Consider the following 25179-nt stretch of genomic DNA (forward strand, 5'->3'; position numbering starts at 1 on the left):
TGAGTGGGTGGAGGTTGTGTGTTGACGGTGTTGACAGCGCAGACTGTGGACTCTCAGTCAACACTGGCGTCAGTGAGCAGCGCAGCAGCAGAGAACCCTCAGAGTCCGTCCGCGGCGGCCATTCTTCACGTGAGTACAAAGACTGTGAACTCCAATTCCACTGCGTCTCTTCGTGAGGCGTTCGAGGACGTCCTCTCGGCTCCCCTTTGTCCGCGTCGTCGGGGGGTCAAAGGTCGCGGGGCTTCAAACGCCCGAATGTCTTTTTCAGCTGTAAATTCTCCCGATTGTTACGAAGTTACGCTGAGATTAAATTTGTCTCCACAGTTGACCTCCGTGACCGCTGAGACCTGGTGAGTCCCTTTCAACGACCTGGATTATGATCAATAACGCTGAGTCAACGTAAACACCCATCGGCTTCCTGTCCGTCTCGTCTCTCATTGGCTGCAGCTTCGACTCGAGGTCATGTCCCGCCTCTTCCTCTGCGTGTCCGTCATCGTGGCTCTGCGGGCGGCGGCCGTGCTCAGCCTGTCAGGTGGGTGAGTCCAGAGGAACGCTGGGCCAGGTGGTCCCAGGTGGTCTGGACCATCTCCTGATGGACAGGTTAGAAGGGAAGTCCTCTCGGTCTGATGGCACTCGACTGCATTTTACTCTCAGAGTAGAAAAAGAGTCACATTTTTATTTTAAATCTCAGTAACGTGCATCAAAATAGATGAAAAGACGAAACTGAGGAGTTATAGCTTTTAAATGCAGTAAAATAATGTCACATGTGTTGGTTCTGGTGCCCCCTGTGGACTAAAGTGGTAGTGTTGGTTCTGATGCCCCCTGTGGTCTAAAGTGGTAGTGTTGGTTCTGATGCCCCCTGTGGACTAAAGTGGTAGTGTTGGTTCTGCTGCCCCCTGTGGACTAAAGTGGTAGTGTTGGTTCTGGCCCCCCTGTGGACTAAAGTGGTAGTGTTGGTTCTGGTGCCCCCTGTGGACTAAAGTGGTAGTGTTGGTTCTGGCCCCCTGTGGACTAAAGTGGTAGTGTTGGTTCTGGTGCCCCCTGTGGACTAAAGTGGTAGTGTTGGTTCTGGCCCCCTGTGGACTAAAGTGGTAGTGTTGGTTCTGGCACCCCTGTGGACTAAAGTGGTAGTGTTGGTTCTGATGCCCCCTGTGGACTAAAGTGGTAGTGTTGGTTCTGCTGCCCCCTGTGGACTAAAGTGGTAGTGTTGGTTCTGCTGCCCCCTGTGGACTAAAGTGGTAGTGTTGGTTCTGCCCCCTGTGGTCTAAAGTGGTAGTGTTGGTTATGCCCCCTGTGGTCTAAAGTGGTAGTGTTGGTTCTGCCCCCTGTGGACTAAAGTGGTGGTGTTGGTTCTGATGCCCCCTGTGGTCTAAAGTGGTAGTGTTGGTTCTGATGCCCCCTGTGGACTAAAGTGGTAGTGTTGGTTCTGCTGCCCCCTGTGGACTAAAGTGGTAGTGTTGGTTCTGCCCCCTGTGGACTAAAGTGGTAGTGTTGGTTCTGCCCCTGTGGACTAAAGTGGTAGTGTTGGTTCTGCCCCTGTGGACTAAAGTGGTAGTGTTGGTTCTGCCCCTGTGGACTAAAGTGGTGGTGTTGGTTCTGATGCCCCCTGTGGACTAAAGTGGTAGTGTTGGTTCTGGTGCCCCTGTGGACTAAAGTGGTAGTGTTGGTTCTGGTGCCCCTGTGGACTAAAGTGGTAGTGTTGGTTCTGGTGCCCCTGTGGACTAAAGTGGTAGTGTTGGTTCTGCTGCCCCTGTGGACTAAAGTGGTAGTGTTGGTTCTGCTGCCCCTGTGGACTAAAGTGGTAGTGTTGGTTCTGGTGCCCCCTGTGGACTAAAGTGGTAGTGTTGGTTCTGGTGCCCCCTGTGGAATAAAGTGGTAGTGCTGGTTCTGGTGCCCCCTGTGGACTAAAGTGGTAGTGTTGGTTCTGGTACGCCCTGTGGACTAAAGTGGTAGTGTTGGTTCTGGCCCCCCTGTGGACTAAAGTGGTAGTGTTGGTTCTGCTGCCCCCTGTGGACTAAAGTGGTAGTGTTGGTTCTGTCGCCCCCTGTGGTCTAAAGTGGTAGTGTTGGTTCTGATGCCCCCTGTGGTCTAAAGTGGTAGTGTTGGTTATGTCGCCCCCTGTGGTCTAAAGTGGTAGTGTTGGTTGTGGTTCCTATGGACCGCCGTCGGGTCTCACCGGTTCCCCTCTCCTCGGGCCTCCAGTGTTCTCCGAGCCCCCGGAGGCCCACATGCTGCTCCGCTCCCGGCGGGCCAACTCCTTCCTGGAGGAGCTGAAGCCGGCCTCCATGGAGCGCGAGTGTCTGGAGGAGCGCTGCGACTTCGAAGAGGCCCGGGAGATCCTCCAGACCCGGGAGGCCACGGTGAGACGAGGGTCTGACCCGCGTCCGTCTGTTCTCCATCTGTTCTCCATCTGTTCTCCATCTGTTCTCCATCCGTTCTCCATCTGTTCTGCATCCGTTCTCCGTCTGTTCTCCATCTGTTCTCCATCCATTCTTCATCTGTTCTCCGTCTGTTCGCCATCTGTTCTCCATCTGTTTTCCATGTGTTCTCCGTCTGTTCTCCATCTGTTCTCCATCCGTTCTCCGTCTGTTCTCCGTCTGTTCTCCGTCCGTTCTCCGTTTGTTCTCCATCTGTTCTCCATCTGTTCTCCATCCGTTCTCCGTCTGTTCTCCGTCTGTTCTCCGTCTGTTCTCCATCTGTTTTCCATGTGTTCTCCGTCTGTTCTCCATCCGTTCTCCGTCTGTTCTCCGTCTGTTCTCCATCTGTTCTCCATCCGTTCTCCATCTGTTCTCCGTCTGTTCTCCATCTGTTCTCCATCTGTTCTCCATCTGTTCTCTGCCTCCGTTCTGAAACCTTCCGGGTGGTTGAGGTTCTGACTCAAACTCTTTGTGTTCACAGCTGGAGTTCTGGACCGTGTACACAGGTAAGAACGCTGAGCCGGTTTAATGTTCATTCATCTTCTTTTCTTCTTCGTTTTGTCCACATCGGTTTGTGAACGCATCTCAGTTTTGTTCTCTAACCTTAACTTTGGTTTAATTCCAGCAGAAAGAGACAATTTCTTGTTGTTGTTGTTGTTGTTGTTGCGGTTGAGAATCTCCTGGTTTTCATCTCCTCTGTGGAACGCCTCAAACTGCAATGCATTGTGGGCCTGTGTTCCAGACGGGAACCAGTGCCGCTCCAACGTGTGCGTTCACGGGTTCTGCGTGGACCAGTACCAGGACTACGCCTGCCGCTGTAACCATGGATACGAGGGAAAGTACTGCGACCAGCGTGAGTCCGATCACAAACCAATACGTGATCAATACGCCTGAAAGAGCGCAGGGCGCCGCTGCAGAACAGCCTCTTTACTCAGAACGCAATTCAACATCTGTGGGGAATTCAAGTTGAATTCCAGGTGAATTTAAATGCGTTGGTGAATTTACCATTCAAGGTGAATTGAAGGTGAATTCCAGGTGAATTGAAAGTGAATTGAAGGTGAATTCCAGGTGAATTGAAGGTGAATTCCAGATGAATTGAAGGTGAATTGAAGGTGAATTCCAGGTGAATTGAAGGTGAATTTCAGGTGAATTGAAGGTGAATTGAAGGTGAATTCCAGGTGAATTGAAGGTGCCTTCCAGGTAAATTGAAGGTGAATTCCAGGTGAATTGAAGGTGAATTCCAGGTGAATTAAAGGTGAATTCCAGGTGAATTGAAGGTGCCTTCCAGGTGAATTGAAGGTGAATTCCAGGTTAATTGAAGGTGAATTGAAGGTGAAGTCCAGGTGAATTGAAGGTGAATTCCAGGTGAATTGAAGGTGAATTCCAGTTGAATTCCAGGTGAATTGAAGGTGAATTCCAGGTGAATTGAAGGTGAATTCCAGATGAATTGAAGGTGAATTCCAGGTGAATTGAAGGTGAATTCCAGGTGAATTGAAGGTGAATTGAAGGTGAATTCCAGGTGAATTGAAGGTGCCTTCCAGGTAAATTGAAGGTGAATTCCAGGTGAATTGAAGGTGAATTCCAGGTGAATTAAAGGTGAATTCCAGGTGAATTGAAGGTGCCTTCCAGGTGAATTGAAGGTGAATTCCAGGTGAATTGAAGGTGAATTGAAGGTGAAGTCCAGGTGAATTGAAGGTGAATTCCAGGTGAATTGAAGGTGAATTGAAGGTGAATTCCAGGTGAATTGAAGGTGAATTGAAGGTGAATTCCAGGTGAATTCCAGGTGAATTGAAGGTGAATTTAAGGTGAATTCCAGGTGAATTGAAGGTGAATTGAAGGTGAATTCCAGGTTAATTGAAGGTGAATTCCAGGTGCCTTCCAGGTGAATTGAAGGTGAATTCCAGGTGGATTGAAGGTGAATTGAAGGTGAATTCCAGGTGAATTCCAGGTTAATTGAAGGTGAATTGAAGGTGAATTCCAGGTTAATTGAAGGTGAATTGAAGGTGAATTCCAGGTGAATTGAAGGTGAATTCCAGGTGAATTGAAGCTGAATTGAAGGGGAATTGAAGGTGAATTGAAGGCTGTAGTAACGTGTCCCTTCAGCTCTGACAGACACCAACTGCTCGCTGGACAACGGCGGCTGCGACCACGAGTGCTGGGCGAGCGAGGATGGGCTGGCGAGGAGCTGCGGCTGCCTGAGCGGCTTCACGCTGCACGCCGACGCCAAGAGGTGCAACCCCAAAGGTGAGGGGGCGGGCCTTGGCCTGCACATGGGGGAACAGGCCACGCCCACGCAGCCATCACTCTGTCTCCACAGGGCTCTCCTCCTGCGGCCGGCTGCTGATCAGCAGGTCCTCCTTCACCAAACCCCGAGACGGCCTGCTGCCCTGGATGGTGGGGGGGGAGGTGGGCAAGAAGGGGGAGAGCCCCTGGCAGGTGACTGGCCTCTACTGTGCCTTTACTGTGGCTTTACTGTGCCTTTACTATGCCTTTACTGTGCCTTTACTATGCCTTTACTGTGCCTTTACTGTGCCTTTACTATGCCTTTACTGTGCCTTTACTATGCCTTTACTGTGCCTTTACTATGCCTTTACTATGCCTTTATTATGCCTTTATTATGCCTTTATTATATCTTTATTATGCCTTTATAGTTCTTTTACTCTTTTATTCTGCATTTATTCTTCCTTTATTTTATGAATTATTTTATTCTGTATTAAACGTCATGTCACGTTTGTTGTACATTTGTTCTGCATGTTTCCTAAATGCTGCTCCGTGACTGGTCGGCTCCTCGTCCAATCAGGCGCTGCTGCTGGACGCCAGAGGGAGTTTCCGATGCGGCGGCGTCCTGATCCATGAGAACTGGGTTCTGACCGCCGCCCACTGCCTGGAGCACAGCTTCCGGTTCAGAGTCCGACTGGGTGAGCAGGACCCGGCATGGAGACCTATCAGGACCATGGTTCTGGACCAGTCGCCGGCCCCAGCCCCCGGTGTCCCGTCACCAGCCCCAGCCCCCGGTGTCCCTCGTCGGCCCCAGCCCCCGGTGTCCCGTCACCGGCCCCAGCCCCTGTACGGCCCCAGCCCCGGTGTCCCTTTGTCGGCCCCAGCCCCGGTGTCCTCGTCGGCCCCAGCCCCTGTGTCCTCGTCGCCCCAGCCCCGGTGTCCTCGTCGGCCCCAGCCCCGGTGTCACGTCACTGCCCCAGCCCGTGTCCCGTCACCAGCCCCAGCCCCCGGTGTCCCTCGTCGGCCCCAGCCCCCGGTGTCCCATCACCGGCCCCAGCCCCGTGTCCCGTCACCAGCCCCAGCCCCGTGTCCTTGTCGGCCCCAGCCCCTGTGTCCCTTGTCGCCCCAGCCCCGGTGTCCTCACGGCCCCAGCCCCCGGTGTCCCTCGTCGGCCCCAGCCCCCGGTGTCCCGTCACCGGCCCCAGCCTCCGGTGTCCCGTCACCAGCACCAGCCCCCGGTGTCCCTCGTCGGCCCCAGCCCCCGGTGTCCCTCGTCAGCCCCAGCCCCCGGTGTCCCGTCACCGGCTCCAGCCCCGTGTCCCACTGCTCCAGCCCCGGTGTCCCTCGTCGGCCCCAGCCCCCGGTGTCCCGTCACCGGCTCCAGCCCCCGGTGTCCCGTCACCGGCTCCAGCCCCCGGTGTCCCGTCACCGACTCCAGCCCCCGGTGTCCCTCGTCGGCCCCAGCCCCCGGTGTCCTCGGCCCCAGCCCCGGTGTCCCGTCACTGCTCCAGCCCCGTGTCCCTCGTCGGCCCCAGCCCCGGTGTCCCCACTGCTCCAGCCCCGTGTCCTCGGCCCCAGCCCCCGTGTCCCGCCGAATCCAGCCCCGTGTCCCTCGCGGCTCCAGCCCCAGTGTCCCTCACTGCCCCAGCCCCGTGTCCTCGGCCGCTCCAGCCCCGTGTCCCTCGCGGCCCCAGCCCCGTGTCCTCGCTGCTCCAGCCCCAGTGTCCCTCGGCCCCAGCCCCGGTGTCCCTCGGCCCCAGCCCCGTGTCCCTCACGGCCCCAGCCCCGGTGTTCCTCACCGCTCCAGCCCCGGTGTCCTCGTCGGCCCCAGCCCCGGTGTCCCTCGCTGCCCCAGCCCCGTGTCCCGTCACCGGCCCCAGCCCCGTGTCCCTCGGCCCCAGCCCCGTGTCCCTGCCAGCCCCAGCCCCGGTGTCCTCGTCGGCCCCAGCCCCGTGTCCCCACTGCTCCAGCCCCGTGTCCTCGTCGCCCCAGCCCCGTGTCCGCCCCAGCCCCGGTGTCCTCGGCCCCAGCCCCGTGTCCCGTCACGGCTCCAGCCCCCGTGTCCTCCACTGCCCCAGCCCTGTGTCCTCAGGCCCCAGCCCCGGTGTCCCGTCACGGCTCCAGCCCCGGTGTCCTCGTCGGCCCCAGCCCGGTGTCCATCACGGCTCCAGCCCCAGTGTCCTCACTGCCCCAGCCCCAGTGTCCCTCACGGCCCCAGCCCCAGTGTCCCTCGCCCCCCAGCCCCGTGTCCCTCACGGCCCCAGCCCCGGTGTCCCTCGCCGGCCCCAGCCCCTGTGTCCCTCGTCGGCCCCAGCCCCGGTGTCCCGTCGGCCCCAGCCCCTGTGTCCTGTCGGCCCCAGTGCCGTGTCCCGTCGCAGCCCCAGCCCCCTGTCCCTCGTCGGCCCCAGTGCCCGTGTCCTGCACCAGCCCCAGCCCCGTGTCCCTCGTCGGCCCCAGTGCCCGTGTCCCTCACCAGCCCCAGCCCCGGTGTCCCTCGCCGCCCCAGCCCCGTGTCCCGTCACGGCCCCAGCCCCGGTGTCCTCGTCGGCCCCAGCCCCGTGTCCCGTCGGCCCCAGCCCCGGTGTCCCTCGTCAGCCCCAGCCCCGGTGTCCCTTGTCGGCCCCAGCCCCGGTGTCCTCACCAGCCCCAGCCCCGGTGTCCCTCGTCGGCCCCAGCCCCGGTGTCCCTCGCCCCAGCCCCGTGTCCTCGGCCCCAGCCCCGTGTCCCTCGCTGCCCCAGCCCCGTGTCCCTCAGCCCCAGCCCCAGTGTCCTCGGCCCAGCCCCCGGTGTCCTCGTCGCCCCAGCCCCGGTGTCCCGTCACCAGCCCCAGCCCCGTGTCCCTCGTCGGCCCCAGCCCCTGTGTCCTGTCACCGCCCCAGCCCCGGTGTCCCTCGTCGCCCCAGCCCCGGTGTCCTCACCGCCCCAGCCCCGGTGTCCTCGTCGCCCCAGCCCCGGTGTCCCTTGTCGGCCCCAGCCCCGGTGTCCTCGCTGCCCCAGCCCCCGGTGTCCCTCGTCGGCCCCAGTGCCCGGTGTCCCACAGCCCCAGCCCCGTGTCCTCGTGCCCCAGCCCCCGTGTCCCGCCCCAGCCCCAGTGTCCCTCGCCCCAGCCCCGGTGTCCCTCCGCCCAGCCCCGGTGTCCCTCGTCGGCCCCAGCCCCGGTGTCCTGGCCACCAGCCCCAGCCCGGTGTCCCTCGGCCCCAGCCCGGTGTCCCTCGCCGGCCCCAGCCCCCGGTGTCCCTCGCCGGCCCCAGCCCCCGGTGTCCCTCGTCGGCCCCAGCCCCCGGTGTCCCTCGCCGGCCCCAGCCCCCGGTGTCCCTCGCCGGCCCCAGCCCCCGGTGTCCTCGCTGGCCCCAGCCCCTGTGTCCCTCTCAGCCCCAGCCCCAGTGTCCTCGCCCCAGCCCGTGTCCCTCGTCGGCCCCAGCCCCGTGTCCCGTCGGCCCCAGCCCCGTGTCCCCGTCGGCCCCAGCCCCGTGTCCTCGCGGCCCCAGCCCCCGGTGCCCCTCGTCGGCCCCAGTGCCCGGTGTCCCGTCACCAGCCCCAGCCCCCGGTGTCCCATCACCGGCCCCAGCCCCGGTGTCCCGTCACCAGCCCCAGCCCCCGTGTCCCTCGTCGGCCCCAGCCCCCGGTGTCCTCCACCGCCCCAGCCCCGTGTCCCTTGTCGCCCCAGCCCCGGTGTCCCTTGTCCCCAGCCCCGTGTCCGTCGGCCCCAGCCCCGGTGTCCCTCACCAGCCCCAGCCCCGGTGTCCCTCACTGCCCCAGCCCCGTGTCCCGTCACCAGCCCCAGCCCCGGTGTCCCTCGTCGGCCCCAGCCCCGTGTCCCTACGGCCCCAGCCCCGGTGTCCCTCATGCCCCAGCCCCGGTGTCCTCGCCGGCCCAGCCCAGTGTCCCGTCACCGCCCCAGCCCCGGTGTCCCTCACGGCCCCAGCCCCGGTGTCCCTCACGGCCCCAGCCCCGGTGTCCTGTCACCCCAGCCCCGGTGTCCCGTCACCGACTCCAGCCCCCGGTGTCCCTCGTCGGCCCCAGCCCCCCTTGTCCCTCACGCTCCAGCCCCGTGTCCCGTCGGCCCCAGCCCCAGTGTCCCTCGCTGCCCCAGCCCCGTGTCCTCGCTGCCCCAGCCCCAGTGTCCCTCGTCGGCCCCAGCCCCCGGTGTCCCGTCACCGGCCCCAGCCCCCGGTGTCCCTCGTCGGCCCCAGCCCCCGGTGTCCCTCGGCCCCAGCCCCGTGTCCTCGCCCCAGCCCCCGGTGTCCCTCGCCGGCCCCAGCCCCCGGTGTCCCTCGCCGGCCCCAGCCCCCGGTGTCCCTCGCCGGCCCCAGCCCCCGGTGTCCCTCCGGCCCCAGCCCCCGGTGTCCCTTCCCCCAGCCCCAGTGTCCTCGCTGCCCCAGCCCCGGTGTCCTCACCGGCCCCAGCCCCAGTGTCCCTCGTGCCCCAGCCCCGGTGTCCTCACCAGCTCCAGCCCCGTGTCCTCGTCGGCCCCAGCCCCGGTGTCCCGTCACTGCCCAGCCCCGGTGTCCTCCACTGCCCCAGCCCCCGTTGTCCCTCGTCGGCCCCAGCCCCCGGTGTCCCGTCACCGGCCCCAGCCCCCGGTGTCCCTCGTCGGCCCCAGCCCCCGGTGTCCCGTCACCGGCTCCAGCCCCCGGTGTCCCGTCACCGGCCCCAGCCCCCGGTGTCCCTCGGCCCCAGCCCCCGGTGTCCCTCGGCCCCAGCCCCGGTGTCCCGTCACGGCCCCAGCCCCAGTGTCCTCGTCGGCCCCAGCCCCAGTGTCCCTTGTCGGCCCCAGCCCCGTGTCCCTCAGCCCCAGTGCCCGTGTCCCACGGCCCCAGCCCCGTGTCCCTCGCGGCCCCAGTGCCCGGTGTCCTCACGCCCCAGCCCCCGGTGTCCCTCGTCGGCCCCAGCCCCCGGTGTCCCGTCACCGGCCCCAGCCTCCGGTGTCCTCCGGCCCCAGCCCCAGTGTCCCGTCGGCCCCAGCCCCGGTGTCCCTCGTCAGCCCCAGCCCCAGTGTCCCTCATCGGCCCCAGCCCCGGTGTCCTCGGCCAGCCCGTGTCCCCAGCCCCAGCCCGGTGTCCCTGCCGGCCCCAGCCCCGGTGTCCCTCGCTGCCCCAGCCCCGGTGTCCTGTCGCCCCAGCCCCGGTGTCCTCGCGGCCCCAGCCCCGGTGTCCCTCCGGCCCCAGCCCCGGTGTCCCTCGTCAGCCCCAGCCCCGGTGTCCCTCGTCCAGCCCCAGCCCCGGTGTCCCTTGTCACCGCCCCAGCCCCGTGTCCTCGTCGGCCCCAGCCCCGGTGTCCCTCAGCCCCAGCCCCGGTGTCCCTCGTCGGCCCCAGCCCCAGTGTCCTGTCGCCCCAGTGCCCAGTGTCCCGTCACCAGCCCCAGCCCCGGTGTCCCTCGTCGGCCCCAGCCCCGTGTCCCTGTCGGCCCCAGCCCCGTGTCCTCGCGGCCCCAGCCCCGTGTCCCTCACCAGCCCCAGCCCCGGTGTCCCTCGTCGCCCAGCCCCTGTGTCCCTCACGGCCCCAGCCCCGTGTCCTCACGGCCCCAGCCCCGGTGTCCCGTCACGGCCCCAGCCCCGTGTCCCTCGCCCCAGCCCCGGTGTCCCTCGGCCCCAGCCCCGTGTCCGTCACCAGCCCCAGCCCCGGTGTCCCTCGTCGCCCCAGCCCCGGTGTCCCGCCACCGCCCCAGCCCCGTGTCCTCGTCGGCCCCAGCCCCGGTGTCCCTCGGCCCCAGCCCCAGTGTCCCTCCAGCCCCAGCCCCAGTGTCCCTGTCGGCCCCAGCCCCAGTGTCCCAGTCCCCAGCCCGTGTCCCTGTCGGCCCCAGCCCCCGGTGTCCCTCGTCGGCCCCAGCCCCCGGTGTCCCTCGCCGGCCCCAGCCCCCGGTGTCCCGTCACCAGCCCCAGCCCCCGGTGTCCCTTGTCGGCCCCAGCCCCCGGTGTCCCGTCACCAGCCCCAGCCCCCGTGTCCCTCGTCGGCCCCAGCCCCGTGTCCCGTCACAGCCCCAGCCCCGTGTCCTGCCGCCCCAGCCCCGGTGTCCCTCGTCGGCCCCAGCCCCCGGTGTCCCTCGCCCCAGCCCCCAGCCGGTGTCCGCTGGCCCCAGCCCCGTGTCCCGTCACTCCAGCCCCAGTGTCCCTCACGGCCCCAGCCCCGGTGTCCTCGGCCCAGCCCCCGGTGTCCCATCACCGGCCCCAGCCCCGGTGTCCCGTCACCAGCCCCAGCCCCCGGTGTCCCTCGTCGGCCCCAGCCCCCGGTGTCCCGTCACCGGCCCCAGCCCCCGGTGTCCCTCGTCGGCCCCAGCCCCCGTGTCCCTCGGCCCCAGCCCCTGTGTCCCTCGCAGCCCCAGCCCCGGTGTCCCTCCACCGCCCCAGCCCCGGTGTCCCCACCGCCCCAGCCCCGGTGTCCCTCGTCGGCCCCAGCCCCGGTGTCCCTGCCAGCCCCAGCCCCGTGTCCTCACCGGCCCCAGCCCCGGTGTCCCTCTGCCCCAGCCCCGGTGTCCTCGCCGGCCCCAGCCCCGGTGTCCCTCGGCCCCAGCCCCGGTGTCCCGTCGGCCCCAGCCCCGTGTCCCGTCCGGCCCCAGCCCCGTGTCCCTCGTCAGCCCCAGCCCCGTGTCCGCCGATCCAGCCCCAGTGTCCCTCGCGCCCCAGCCCCGGTGTCCGTCACGGCCCCAGCCCCGTGTCCTCGTCGGCCCCAGCCCCGGTGTCCTCACGGCCCCAGCCCCAGTGTCCTCATGCCCCAGCCCCGGTGTCCTCGCTGCCCCAGCCTCCGGTGTCCCGTCACCAGCACCAGCCCCCGGTGTCCCTCGTCGGCCCCAGCCCCCGGTGTCCCTCGTCAGCCCCCGCCCCCGGTGTCCCTCGCGGCCCAGCCCCAGTGTCCCTGCTGCCCCAGCCCCGGTGTCCCTCGCCCCAGCCCCAGTGTCCTCGCGGCCCCAGCCCCGGTGTCCCGCCACGCCCCAGCCCCGGTGTCCCTCGCGGCCCCAGCCCCGGTGTCCCTCGCTGCCCCAGCCCCTGTGTCCCTCACTGGCCCCAGCCCCGTGTCCTCGCTGCCCCAGCCCCGGTGTCCCTCGCCGGCCCCAGCCCCCGGTGTCCCTCGTCGGCCCCAGCCCCCGGTGTCCCTCGTCGGCCCCCGCCCATCGGCCCCAGCCCCCAGTGTCCCTCATCGGCCCCAGCCCCCGGTGTCCCTCGTCGGCCCCAGCCCCCGGTGTCCCTCGCCCCAGCCCCGGTGTCCTCGCGGCCCCAGCCCCGTGTCCCTGCTCCAGCCCCAGTGTCCCTGTCGGCCCCAGCCCCGGTGTCCCTCAGCCCCAGCCCCGGTGTCCCTCGGCCCCAGCCCCAGTGTCCTCGCCGCCCCAGCCCCCGGTGTCCCTCGTCGGCCCCAGCCCCCGGTGTCCCTCGTCGGCCCCAGCCCCCGGTGTCCCGTCACCGGCCCCAGCCCCCCGTGTCCCTCGTCGGCCCCAGCCCCAGTGTCCTCACGGCCCCAGCCCCGGTGTCCCCGTCGGCCCCAGCCCCCGGTGTCCTCGTCGGCCCCAGCCCCAGTGTCCCTCACCGGCCCCAGCCCCGGTGTCCCTCGTCGGCCCCAGCTCCCGGTGTCCCTCGACGGCCCCAGCCCCGGTGTCCCTTCGTCGGCCCCAGCCCCGTGTCCCTCGGCCCCAGCCCCCGGTGTCCTCACGGCCCCAGCCCCGGTGTCCGTCGCCCCAGCCCCGGTGTCCCTCGCGGCCCCAGCCCCGTGTCCCTCGCGGCCCCAGCCCCGTGTCCTCGCCGCCCCAGCCCCAGTGTCCCTCGTCGGCCCCAGCCCCGGTGTCCCTCACCGGCCCCAGCCCCCGGTGTCCTGTCGGCCCCAGCCCCGGTGTCCCTCACGGCCCCAGCCCAGTGTCCCTCGTCGGCCCCAGCCCCGGTGTTCCGTCACCGCTCCAGCCCCAGTGTCCTCGTCGGCCCCAGCCCCGGTGTCCCGTCACGGCCCCAGCCCCGGTGTCCCTCGTCGCCCAGCCCCGGTGTCCTCGCCACTGCCCAGCCCGGTGTCCGTCACTGCTCCAGCCCCGTGTCCTCGCCGCCCCAGCCCCTGTGTCCTCGCCCCAGCCCGGTGTCCTCGGCCCCAGCCCCGGTGTCCCTCACCGCCCCAGCCCCGTGTCCCTCGCCGGCCCCAGCCCCGGTGTCCTCATCGGCTCCAGCCCCGGTGTCCCTTGTCGGCCCCAGCCCCGGTGTCCCTTGTTGGCCCCAGTGCCCGTGTCCCTCGCCGCCCCAACCCCGGTGTCCTCGCGGCCCCAGCCCCGGTGTCCCGTCCAGCCCCAGCCCCGGTGTCCCTCGTCGGCCCCAGTGCCCGTGTCCGTCACCAGCCCCAGCCCCGTGTCCTCGTCGGCCCCAGCCCCGGTGTCCCACACTGCCCCAGCCCCGTGTCCCTCGTCGGCCCCAGTGCCCGGTGTCCTCACCAGCCCCAGCCCCGGTGTCCCGTCGGCCCCAGCCCCTCCCTTGTCGGCCCCAGCCCCTGTGTCCTCGCAGCCCCAGCCCCGGTGTCCCTCGTCGCCCCAGCCCCCGGTGTCCCTCGCCGCCAGCCCCCGTGTCCTCATCGCCCCAGCCCCGGTGTCCCTCGCCGCCCCAGCCCCGGTGTCCCTCACTGGCTCCAGACCCGGTGTCCCTGTCGGCCCCAGCCCGGTGTCCTCACGGCTCCAGCCCGTGTTCCTCCACGGCTCCAGCCCCGGTGTCCGTCATCGCCCCAGCCCCCGGTGTCCTCGCGGCCCCAGCCCCGTGTCCCTCACGACCCCAGCCCCGTGTCCGTCACGCCCCAGCCCCGGTGTCCCTCGCTGCTCCAGCCCCAGTGTCCTCGCGGCTCCAGCCCCCGGTGTCCCTTGTCGGCCCCAGCCCCCGGTGTCCCTTGTTGGCCCCAGTGCCCGGTGTCCCTCGCCGGCCCCAACCCCCGGTGTCCCTCGTCGGCCCCAGCCCCCGGTGTCCCGTCACCGGCCCCAGCCCCCGGTGTCCCTCGTCGGCCCCAGCCCCCGGTGTCCCTCGCCGGCTCCAGCCCCCGGTGTCCCTCGCCGGCCCCAGCCCCCGGTGTCCCGTCACCAGCCCCAGCCCCCGATGTCCCTCGTCGGCCCCAGCCCCCGGTGTTCCGTCACCGGCCCCAGCCCCGGTGTCCCTCGTCGGCCCCAGCCCCCGGTGTCCCTTGTCGGCCCCAGCCCCCGGTGTCCCTCGTCGGCCCCAGCCCCCGGTGTCCCTTGTCGGCCCCAGCCCCCGGTGTCCCGTCACCAGCCCCAGCCCCCGGTGTCCCTCGTCGGCCCCAGCCCCCGGTGTCCCTCGCCGAATCCAGCCCCCGGTGTCCCTCGCCGGCCCCAGCCCCCGGTGTCCCTCGCCGGCTCCAGCCCCCGGTGTCCCTCATCGGCCCCAGCCCCCGGTGTCCCTCGCCGGCTCCAGCCCCCGGTGTCCCTCGCCGGCCCCAGCCCCCGGTGTCCCGTCACCAGCCCCAGCCCCCGATGTCCCTCGTCGGCCCCAGCCCCCGGTGTTCCGTCACCGGCCCCAGCCCCCGGTGTCCCTCGTCGGCCCCAGCCCCCGGTGTCCCTCGTCGGCCCCAGCCCCCGGTGTCCCTTGTCGGCCCCAGTGCCCGGTGTCCCGTCACCAGCCCCAGCCCCCGGTGTCCCTCGTCGGCCCCAGCCCCCGGTGTCCCGTCACCGGCCCCAGCCCCGGTGTCCTCGTCGGCCCCAGCCCCCGGTGTCCCTCGCCGGCTCCAGCCCCCGGTGTCCCGTCACCGGCCCCAGCCCCCGGTGTTCCGTCACCGACTCCAGCCCCCGGTGTCCCTCGTCGGCCCCAGCCCCCGGTGTCCCTTGTCGGCCCCAGCCCCCGGTGTCCCTCGCCGGCCCCAGCCCCCGGTGTCCCTCGTCGGCCCCAGCCCCGGTGTTCCCACCGACTCCAGCCCCCGGTGTCCCTCGTCGGCCCCAGCCCCCGGTGTCCCTCGCCGGCCCCAGCCCCCGGTGTCCCTCGTCGGCCCCAGCCCCCGGTGTTCCGTCACCGACTCCAGCCCCCGGTGTCCCTCGTCGGCCCCAGCCCCCGGTGTCCCGTCACTGGCTCCAGACCCCGGTGTCCCTCGTCGGCCCCAGCCCCCGGTGTCCTGGCCACTGCTCCAGCCCCGGTGTCCTCGCCGCCCCAGCCCCGTGTGTCCTCGTCGGCCCCAGCCCCGGTGTCCCGTCGTCGGCCCCAGCCCCCGGTGTTCCGTCACCGGCTCCAGCCCCCGGTGTCCCTCGTCGGCCCCAGCCCCCGGTGTCCCGTCACCGGCTCCAGCCCCCGGTGTCCCTCGTCGGCCCCAGCCCCCGGTGTCCCGTCACCGGCTCCAGCCCCCGGTGTTCCGTCACCGGCTCCAGCCCCCGGTGTCCCGTCACCGGCCCCAGCCCCCGGTGTCCCTCGCCGGCTCCAGCCCCCGGTGTCCCTCGCCGACCCCAGCCCCCGGTGTCCCGTCACCGGCCCCAGCCCCCGGTGTCCCTCGCCGGCTCCAGCCCCCGGTGTCCCTCGCCGGCTCCAGCCCCCGGTGTCCCTTGTCGGCCCCAGCCCCCGGTGTCCCTTGTTGGCCCCAGTGCCCGGTGTCCCTCGCCGGCCCCAACCCCCGGTGTCCCTCGTCGGCCCCAGTGCCCGGTGTCCCGTCACCAGCCCCAGCCCCCGGTGTCCCTCGTCGGCCCCAGTGCCCGGTGTCCCGTCACCAGCCCCAGCCCCCGGTGTCCCTCGCCGAATCCAGCCCCCGGTGTCCCTCGCCGGCCCCAGCCCCCGGTGTCCCTCGTCGGCCCCAGCCCCCGGTGTCCGTTGTCGGCCCCAGCCCCCGGTGTCCCTCGCCGGCCCCAGCCCCCGGTGTCCCTCGTCAGCCCCAGCCCCCGGTGTTCCGTCACCGACTCCAGCCCCCGGTGTCCCTCGTGGCCCCAGCCCCGTGTCCCTCGGCCCCAGCCCCGGTGTCCTCGCTGCCCAGCCCCAGTGTCCGTCACTGCTCCAGCCCCGTGTCCCACTGCCCCAGCCCCGTGCCCCTGTCGGCCCCAGCCCCGGTGTCCCTCGGCTCCAGCCCCGTGTCCTCGGCCCCAGCCCCAGTGTCCCACACGGCCCCAGCCCCGGTGTTCGTCATCGGCTCCAGCCCCGGTGTCCTCGGCCCCAGCCCCGTGTCCCATCACCGCCCCAGCCCCGTGTCCTCATCGGCCCCAGCCCCGGTGTCCCATCACCGGCCCCAGCCCCCGGTGTCCCTCGTCGGCCCCAGCCCCCGGTGTCCCATCACCGGCCCCAGCCCCCGGTGTCCCTCATCGGCCCCAGCCCCCGGTGTCCCTCATCGGCCCCAGCCCCCGGTGTCCCTTGTCGGCCCCAGTGCCCGGTGTCCGCCACTGCCCCAGCCCCGTGTCCTCGCTGCCCCAGCCCCCGGTGTCCCTCGCCGGCCCCAGCCCCCGGTGTCCCTTGTCGGCCCCAGCCCCCGGTGTCCCTTGTCGGCTCCAGCCCCCGGTGTCCCGTCACCAGCCCCAGCCCCCGGTGTCCCTCGTCGGCCCTAGCCCCCGGTGTCCCGTCACCGGCCCCAGCCTGTGTCCTCGTCGGCCCCAGCCCCGGTGTCCTCGCCAATCCAGCCCCGTGTCCCTCATCGCCCCAGCCCCTGTGTCCTCGCTGCCCCAGCCCCAGTGTCCCGCCACTGGCTCCAGACCCGTGTCCTCGTCGCCCCAGCCCCGGTGTCCCGTCACTGCTCCAGCCCCGGTGTTCCGTCAGCTCCAGCCCCAGTGTCCGTCACTGCCCCAGCCCCGGTGTCGCGGCTCCAGCCCCAGTGTCCTCTGACCCCAGCCCCCGGTGTCCCGTCACCGGCCCCAGCCCCCGGTGTCCCTCGCCGGCTCCAGCCCCCGGTGTCCCTCGCCGGCTCGAGCCCCCGGTGTCCCTCGCCGGCTCCAGCCCCCGGTGTCATGGTTCTGGAGGGGCGGTGCTGCAGAACGACTAATGGAGGAACCGGTGTCTCCTCAGGCGACTACGAGCGGCACCGGGACGAAGGCACCGAGGTGACCCTGAAGGTGGCGAAGGCGTTCCGGCACCCGCAGTACGACAGCCGGACCGTGGACAACGACATCGCCCTGCTGCGCCTGCAGACGCCCGCCCCCTTCTCGCAGTACGTGGTGCCCGCCTGCCTGCCGGGCCGCGACATGGCCGAGCGGGTGCTGCACCTGAACGGCACCGTCACCGTGGTGACCGGCTGGGGCAAGCAGGACATGAACGACACCGCCTTCAGCTCGGCGCTGAACGTCATCCGGGTGCCGCTGGTGGAGCGCGACCTCTGCTCCCGCCAGATGACCCACAACATCTCCGACAACGTGCTGTGCGCCGGCGTCCTCGGGCAGCGCGCGGACGCCTGCGAGGGCGACAGCGGCGGTCCGATGGTCGCCCTGTACCGGGACACCTGGTTCCTGGTGGGCCTGGTGTCCTGGGGCGAGGGCTGCGGCCGCACGGACAAGCTGGGCGTCTACACCAAGGTGTCCAACTACAACCAGTGGATCAGCGGCGTGCAGGAGGCCTGGGACCGAGGAGACCACCCACCGGCCCCGAGGGTCTGACCCCACGGCCACCCTCATGTGACCCCGATGTGACCCCGATGTGACATGGTGACCCCGATGTGACGCGGTGACCCCGATGTGACCCGTTGTGACCCCGATGTGACCCCTGATGTGACCCCCGATGTGACCCCCAATGTGATTCTGATGTGACCCCCATGTTGTGACCCCCATGTTGTGACCCCGATATGACGCGGTGACCTCAATGTGACCCCCAATGTGACCCCACGGTGACCCCCATCGTGACCCCGTGACCCTGACGTGACCCCGTGAACCTGTTGTGACCCTGTTGTGACACAGTGACCCCAATAAACCGATTCCGCCTCAAGGTGCTTGGGTCGTCTTCTTTCGATCTTGTGATCCTTGATGAATATGATGATGCAACAACAACTTATTGATATATATATATATATATGTATATCATTTTTCAATAAAATAATTATATATAAATATATATATTTATATATATGTATATTTATATATATATATATATTTATATGGCTATATATAAATATATATATTTTTATATATGTATATATAAATATGTATATTTACATATTTATATATATAAATATATATATTTATAGATATATATATGGATATATATAAATATATATATATACATATTTATATATACACATATATATAATTATATATATTTATATATATACATATATATATATTTATATATATTTAGATATATAAATATTTATATATATAAATATATATATACATATGTATATAAATAAATATATTTTCATATATTTATATATATATAAATATTTTTAAAAATTACATATATATATTTAAATATATTTATGTATCCATAAAAAAGCAGAAGAATCACAACTTTATTCATTTGTTCGTCTTTTATTTTACAGAAAGCAGAAAACACTTAAACTAAACAATCTGACGTGTTTCTAGTTTGAATTATTGCTTTGAAATAACACACACACACAGACACACAGACACACACACAGACACACACACACACAGACACACAGACACACACACACACAGACACACACACAGACACACAGACAGACACACACCCCTCTGGTTTTAATACATTTGAGTGATAATAACTTAAATCTGCTTATGAACTTCTAACTAATGTTTTGTGGTGAATGTGAAGATATTCACCAGAAACAAAGATCCTCTGAACAACAGATGCTCTGTAGTTCAGAGGATTTAACTAAACTCTGTTCAGAGATAAAGATCATCTTTAGTTTACGATGTTAAACTGAGTTAAATCTCGTTATTTATAAATATAGAATATCAGCTGGAGGTCTCTTTTCATTTGCATTTATATGTAATGTGGAAGTGAGTCCATCTAGAGGTCAGAGCTGGAACTGCAGCTACAATGTTTTAAAAGACACAACAGAATAATACAATATATATATATGTATATATATACATGTATATATATGTATATATATATATGTATATATATGTATATATATATATCTGTATATATACATGTATATATATGTATATATATACATATATATATATATCTGTATATACATATATATAGACATATATATATATATGTATATACATATATATATACATATATATATCTGTCTCTGTTGTTTATATTATTTATATTGTCCAGCATTGTATTTATTCACATACTGCAATGCACTTTACTCCTGCTTCTCTTTTGCACTCTGGTCAGATGCTCAATACTTTTCGTTGTCTTAGTACTTGTACTCTGCAATGACAATAAATTGAATCTGAATATATACATATATATTACGATAAATAAATATTCTCCGAGCACAAATGTAAAAAAGAAAAAGCTCTTGTCTCAGTCTTTAAGTGTACATGTTGTCATGGCAACTAAAGTCTTGAATAAACTACTTTACATATGGAGCGTTTAAACACTGTGCTTACTTAAACTTACTATTATTATTATTATTAAGTGCCTTATTCTCTTATTAATGTTCTTTAATTAAAGTCTCAATTCTTTGCTTTATTCTTTTTATTTTGCCATTTTTAATCCTGTTTTATTCTCTTAAAGGAAGTGGAATTAATTAATTATCTCTCTCTCTCGTTCTCTCTCTCTCTCTCCATCTCTATCTCTCTCTCTCGTTCTCTCTCTCTCGTTATCTCTATCTCTCTCTCCGTCCTCGTCTCTTCTTCAGCTCCTGCTCGTATCTCTGCAGCTGACACCTGAAGCCGGAGTTCGGGTCGATCTCATGACGAGCCGTCTTCACTTTCTGGAGGAAACACAAGAAGAAGTCAATAAAGAGTCAAATAAACACGACAACAAGAGTTAGAGCTGCATTCTCTCTCCTGACCACCTGGGGGCGACTCCTCTGGTTGTATAGAAGTCTATGAGTCATGTGTTAAAGCTGCATTCTCTCTCCTGACCACCAGGGGGCTCCTCTGGTTGTATAGAAGTCAATGCTTCATGTGTTGAAGCTGCATTCTCTCTCCTGACCACCAGGGGGCGACTCCTCTGGTTGTATAGAAGTCTCTGCTTCATGTGTTAAAGCTGCCTTCTCTCTCCTGACCACCAGGGGGAGACTCCTCTGGTTGTATAGAAGACTATGCTTCATGTGTTAAAGCTGCCTTCTCTCTCCTGACCACCAGGGGACTCCTCTGGTTGTATAGAAGTCTATATCGTGACTCTACTTCCCTCAGTAAACATTGTAAACATGAGTTTATGTCTCAGTCTCTAGTTTCAAGTCTTCTTCTATACAGCATGATGTCATCGTTTAGAGTCAGACCATAAAGCAGGGGGCGCTTTAGGGGCGGGGCTACCGGGTGCACTCTGTGGAGGTTACCGTGGTAACAGATACTCTGCGCTTCAGTTTCTGCCCACGCAGCGTTTGTGTGACCAGGGGTCACCGGAGGTCACAGAGGCTACCTGCAGCGCGGCGCCGAGCGACAGCCCGCGGTGCTTCATCAGGTAGGCGGCGCACACGGCGGCCGAGCGGCTGCGCCCGTTCTTGCAGTACACGACGCCGCGGCCCCCGAGCTCCGCCTCCCTCTGGATGGCGTCGGCGCAGCGGTCGAAGTGGGCGTACAGGTCCTCGGCCGGGTCGTCGTACACCGGCACGCGCAGCTTGGCCACGGCGGCGGAGCCGGGGAACGGCTGGCGCCGCGACACGTTGATGCAGAGCGTCACCGCCGCCTGCTGGAGGAGCTCGTCGCTGCAGGCCGAGCGCGCGTTGCTGATGAACAGCGCGCTGGTCACCTGGCACAGCTGCAGCATCGCTCTGACCTCTGACCTCTGACCCTCCAGGGCTTCCTGACTCCCCGACTCTGGGGCGGAGAGACAGGAAACAGCTGACGCCGGCTTCAGGGACAAATAACATGTAAACAACTAAACAAACAAACAAAACGTCACAGAAGATCAGCAACACTTTAGGACACACACACATATATATATATATATATACAGATATACATATATATATATATACACTACCGTTCAAAAGTTTGGGATCACCCAGAACAATTTCGTGTTTTCCATGAAAACTCACACTTTTATTTATCAAATGAGTTGCAAAATGTATATAAAATATAGTCAAGACATTGACAAGGTTAGAAATAATGATTTGTATTTGAAGTATTAATTTTTTTCTTCAAACTTTGCTTTCGTCAAAGAATGCTCCTTTTGCAGCAATTCCAGCATTGCAGACCTTTGTCATTCTAGCTGTTAGTTTGTTGAGGTAATCTGTTGAAATGTCACCCCACGCTTCCTGAAGCACCTCCACAAGTTGGATTGGCTTGATGGGCACTTCTTGAGGACCATACGGTCAAGCTGCTCCCACAACAGCTCAATGGGGTTGAGATCTGGTGACTGTGCTGGCCACTCCATTACAGACAGCAAGCTGCCTGCTTCTTCCCTCAAGAGTTCTTCACAATGTGGAGGTGTGCTTTGGGTCATTGTCCTGTTGGAGGAGGACATTGGCTCCAATCAAGCGCTGCCCACAGGGTATGGCATGGCGTTGCAAAATGGAGTGATAGCCTTCCTTATTTAAAATCCCTTTACCTGGTACAAATCTCCCACTTTCCCAGCACCAAAGCAGCCCCAGACCATCACATGACCTCCACCATGCTTGACAGATGGTGTCAGGAACTCTTCCAGCATCTTTTCACCTGTTCTGCGTCTCACAAATGTTCTTCTGTGTGATCCAAACACCTCAAACTTGGATTCATCTGTCCAGAACACCTTTTTCCAATCTTCCTCTGTCCAATGCCTGTGTTCTTTTGCCCATACCAATCTTTTCTTTTGATTGGCCAGTCTCAGATATGGCTTTTCTTTGCCACTCTGCCTAGAAGGCCAGCATCCCGGAGTCGCCTCTTCACTGTCGACGTTGACACTGGCGTTTTGGGTACCACTTAAAGATGCTGCCAGTTGAGGACCTGTGAGGCGCCTATTTCTCCAACTAGAGACTCTAATGTACTTGTCTTCTTGCTGAGTTGTGCACCGGGCCTCCCACTTCTCTTTCTGCTCTGGTTACAGCCCGCTGGTGCTGCTCTCTGTAGTGAGTAGTACACACCGCTGGAGGACATTTTCAGTTTCTTTGCAATTTCTCGCATGGAATAGCCTTCATTTCTAAGAACAAGAATAGACTGGCGAGTTTCACATGAAACTTCTTTTTTTCTGGCCATTTTGAGAGTCTTATCGAACCCACAAATGTGATGCTCCAGATAATCAACTAGCTCAAAGGAAGGCCAGTTTTATAGCTTCTCTCATTAGCAAAACAGTTTTCAGCTGTGCTAACATAATTACACAAGGGTTTTCAAGGGTTTTCTAATAATCCATTAGTCTTCTAAGGCGATGATCAAACACAATGTACCATTAGAACACTGGAGTGATCGTTGATGGAAATGGGCCTCTATACACCTCTGGAGATATTTCATTAGAAACCAGACGTTTCCACCTAGAATCGTCATTTACCACATTAACAATGTATAGAGTATATTTCTGATTGATTTAATGTTATCTTCATTGAAAAAAACAATGCTTTTCTTTGAAAAATAAGGACATTTCTAAGTGATCCCAAACTTTTGAACGGTAGTGTACATACACACACATATATATATATATATATATATATACACACACACACATATATCTATATATATACAGATATACATATATATAAATATATATATACATACACACACATATATATATATATATATACACACACATATATATATAAATATATATATACATACACACACATATATATATACACATATACATATATATATAAATATATATATATACACACATATACACACATATATATATACATACACATATACAGATATATATATATATAAATAGGAAACAGTTAAAGCTTGATATATTATTCATTAATATTATTTATATATATTAATATTATATATATATATTAATATATACAGATTAGGCTTAATATATTATTAATTAATATTATTTGTATATATATATTATTAATATATATATATATATACAGTTAAGGCTTAATAAAGTATTAATTAATATTATTTATATATATATATAATATTTCTATATATATTATAGATAAGAAACTGTTGAAACTTAATGTTATTAATTAATATTATTAATATATATATTAAATATACATCAATATGTGAATATAATAGTTCATCAAGTTTAAGGTATGAGATAATAAAATAATAAAGTTATTGTTGGTAAACACAGCAAAGCCAAACGCAGTGTTACAATAAACCTGCAGTCCTTGAACGCATCACACAAGGGCAGACAGACTCACGTGCAGCTTCCTCCTCTCGCGCGCGCTTCTTCTTCTTCTTCCTGAAGGAACGCGTGTCCTGCTGGTTCCTGCAGGCTGAAGGCGGTTCCGGTGGATCCGGTGCGTCCAGGTCTCCCGGTGACCCCCAAGTGATCCTGATCCACACGCACAGCTGCGATAGCCGCTGCACGGCTGACAGCTGCTCTGGGTCCTAATGCCCATCAGGTACAGGTGGACAGGTGGAGACCAGGATGCTGTGTGCAGCTGGGAAATATATTAAATACATAGTTATATATTGTATACAGGACTGTCTCAGAAAATTAGAATATTGTGATAAAGTTCTTTATTTTCTGTAATGCAATTAAAAAAACAAAAATGTCATGCATTCTGGATTCATTACAAATCAACTGAAATATTGCAAGCCTTTTATTCTTTTAATATTGCTGATTATGGCTTACAGTTTAAGAAAACTCTAAAATCCTATCTCATAAAATTTGAATATTTCCTCAGACCAAGTTAAAAAAAAGATTTATAACAGCAAAACAAAATCAAACATTTGAAAATGTGTTTCCAGGTGTTTCGAGTTAATTAGACGATTCAAGTGATTTGTTTAATACCCTACTAGTATACTTTTTCATGATATTCTAATATTTAGAAATAGGATATTTGAGTTTTCTTAAGCTGTAAGCCATAATCAGCAATATTAAAAGAATAAAAGGCTTGCAATATTTCAGTTGATTTGTAATGAATCCAGAATGCATGACATTTTTGTTTTTTTAATTGCATTACAGAAAATAAAGAACTTTATCACAATATTCTAATTTTCTGAGACAGTCCTGTATATACAGTGGGGGAAAAAAGTATTTAGTCAGCCACCAGTTGTTTAAGTTGTCCCCTTAAAGATGAGTTTCCTGTAATCTTCATCACAGGTAAACCTCGACCATGAGAGACAACATGAGGAAAGAAATCCAGAAAATCACATTGTCTGATTTTTAAATAATTTATTTGCAAATGATGATGAAAAATAAGTATTTGGTCAATAACAAAAGTTCATCTCAATCCTTAGCTGTCAATGACAGGTCACACGTTTCCTGTAAGTCTTCTCAAGCTGCTGCAGGGATGCTGGCCCATTGCTCCATGCAGAGCTCCTCTAGAGATGTTGGGGCTGTCGCTAGGCAACACGGACTGTCAGCTCCTCCACAGGTTGTCTCTGGGTTGAGATCTGGAGACTGGCTCAGCCTCCAGGAGCTGCTTCTTCTGAAGCCCCTCCCCCGCTGCCCACGGTTCCTCTCCAAGTCCGAGCTGATGGGAGGAGGTTCACTCAGATCCTCAGGACACACGGCCCATGCATCCTGTCCTCTACGGACCACTGGTCCTGGTCCCCTGCAGAACAACCGCCCAGAGCAGGATGTCCCCCACACTGGAGCTCTGGTGCTCTTTGGATGCAGCTCGGCATCCTTTCTCCTCCACCACCACCAGTTGAGTTACCAACAAGTTCTATGATGGTTTCATCTGACCATGAGACCCTCTCCCAGTCCTCTTTTGGAGCATCCACATGCTCTCTAGCAGACTTCAGACGGGCCTGGACCCTCTGGCTCCAGCAGGGGGACCCTCTGACTCCTGCAGGGGGACCCTCTGGCTCCTGCAGGTGGACCCTCTGGCTCCAACAGGGGGACTCTCTGGCTCCAGCAGGGGGACCCTCTGGCTCCTGCAGGGGGACCCTCTGGCTCCAGCAGGGGGACCCTCTGGCTCCAGCAAGGGGACCCTCTGGCTCCTGCAGGGGGACCCTCTGGCTCCAGCAAGGGGGACCCTCTGGCTCCTGCAGGGGGACCCTCTGGCTCCAACAGGGGGACCCTCTGGCTCCAGCAAGGGGACCCTCTGGCTCCTGCAGGGGGACCCTCTGGCTCCAGCAAGGGGGACCCTCTGGCTCCAACAGGGGGACCCTCTGGCTCCAGCAAGGGGACCCTCTGGCTCCAACAGGGGGACCCTCTGGCTCCAGCAAGGGGACCCTCTTGCTCCAACAGGGGGACCCTCTGGCTCCTGCAGGGGGACCCTCTGACTCCAGCAAGGGGACCCTCTGGCTCCAACAGGGGGACCCTCTGGCTCCAACAGGGGGACCCTCTGACTCCAGCAAGGGGACCCTCTGGCTCCAACAGGGGGACCCTCTGGCTCCAACAGGGGGACCCTCTGACTCCAGCAAGGGGACCCTCTGGCTCCAGCAGGGGGACCCTCTGGCTCCAGCAGGGGGACCCTCTGGCTCCAGCAAGGGGACCCTCTGGCTCCAACAGGGGGACCCTCTGGCTCCAGC

General features: G+C 60.2%; 2 protein-coding genes across 6 annotated transcripts; one reads left to right on the plus strand and one right to left on the minus strand.

Moving 5' to 3' along the window:
* Positions 1–38: 38 nt before the first annotated feature.
* Positions 39–17477, plus strand: proca (protein C (inactivator of coagulation factors Va and VIIIa), a). Of its 3 annotated transcripts, none has more exons than XM_056410545.1 (10): positions 39–129; positions 325–350; positions 448–532; positions 2203–2360; positions 2899–2923; positions 3160–3270; positions 4521–4661; positions 4735–4853; positions 5218–5335; positions 16565–17477. In XM_056410545.1, exons 3-10 carry the CDS (start codon positions 463–465, stop codon positions 17146–17148), a joined length of 1326 nt encoding a protein of 441 aa, XP_056266520.1. In that variant the 5' UTR covers positions 39–129; positions 325–350; positions 448–462; the 3' UTR covers positions 17149–17477. The 3 variants fall into 3 exon arrangements, with proteins under 3 accessions (XP_056266520.1, XP_056266521.1, XP_056266522.1); XM_056410546.1 differs by lacking the exon at positions 39–129 and adding an exon at positions 159–232; XM_056410547.1 differs by lacking the exons at positions 39–129; positions 325–350 and having other exon boundaries at positions 522–600.
* Positions 17478–18745: 1268 nt separating this feature from the next.
* dusp28 (dual specificity phosphatase 28) lies at positions 18746–22998 on the minus strand. 3 transcript variants are annotated; one of them, XM_056410588.1, is made up of 3 exons: positions 22893–22998; positions 20024–20421; positions 18746–19370 (listed from the first exon to the last, which is right to left on the minus strand). In XM_056410588.1, the coding sequence occupies exons 2-3, from the start codon at positions 20369–20371 to the stop codon at positions 19263–19265; spliced, it is 456 nt and encodes a 151-aa protein (XP_056266563.1). In that variant the 5' UTR covers positions 20372–20421; positions 22893–22998; the 3' UTR covers positions 18746–19262. The 3 variants fall into 3 exon arrangements, with proteins under 3 accessions (XP_056266563.1, XP_056266565.1, XP_056266564.1); XM_056410590.1 differs by having other exon boundaries at positions 20024–20455; XM_056410589.1 differs by having other exon boundaries at positions 20024–20482.
* Positions 22999–25179: the final 2181 nt, after the last annotated feature.

This window comes from Pseudoliparis swirei, unplaced genomic scaffold, assembly GCF_029220125.1.
Source record: "Pseudoliparis swirei isolate HS2019 ecotype Mariana Trench unplaced genomic scaffold, NWPU_hadal_v1 hadal_25, whole genome shotgun sequence".
In the NCBI taxonomy this organism is placed as follows: Eukaryota; Metazoa; Chordata; class Actinopteri; order Perciformes; family Liparidae; genus Pseudoliparis; species Pseudoliparis swirei.

Coding starts and splice junctions, on each gene's coding strand:
- dusp28 (XM_056410588.1), bottom strand. CDS start 20,371: ATGCTGCAGCTGTGCCAGGTGACCAGCGCGCTGTTCATCAGCAACGCG. Junction 19,371..20,023: donor CGCTCGGCGCCGCGCTGCAG/GTAGCCTCTGTG, acceptor TGTTTCCTCCAG/AAAGTGAAGACGGCTCGTCA.
- proca (XM_056410545.1), top strand. CDS start 463: ATGTCCCGCCTCTTCCTCTGCGTGTCCGTCATCGTGGCTCTGCGGGCG. Junction 533..2,202: donor GGCCGTGCTCAGCCTGTCAG/GTGGGTGAGTCC, acceptor TCGGGCCTCCAG/TGTTCTCCGAGCCCCCGGAG. Junction 5,336..16,564: donor CCGGTTCAGAGTCCGACTGG/GTGAGCAGGACC, acceptor GTGTCTCCTCAG/GCGACTACGAGCGGCACCGG.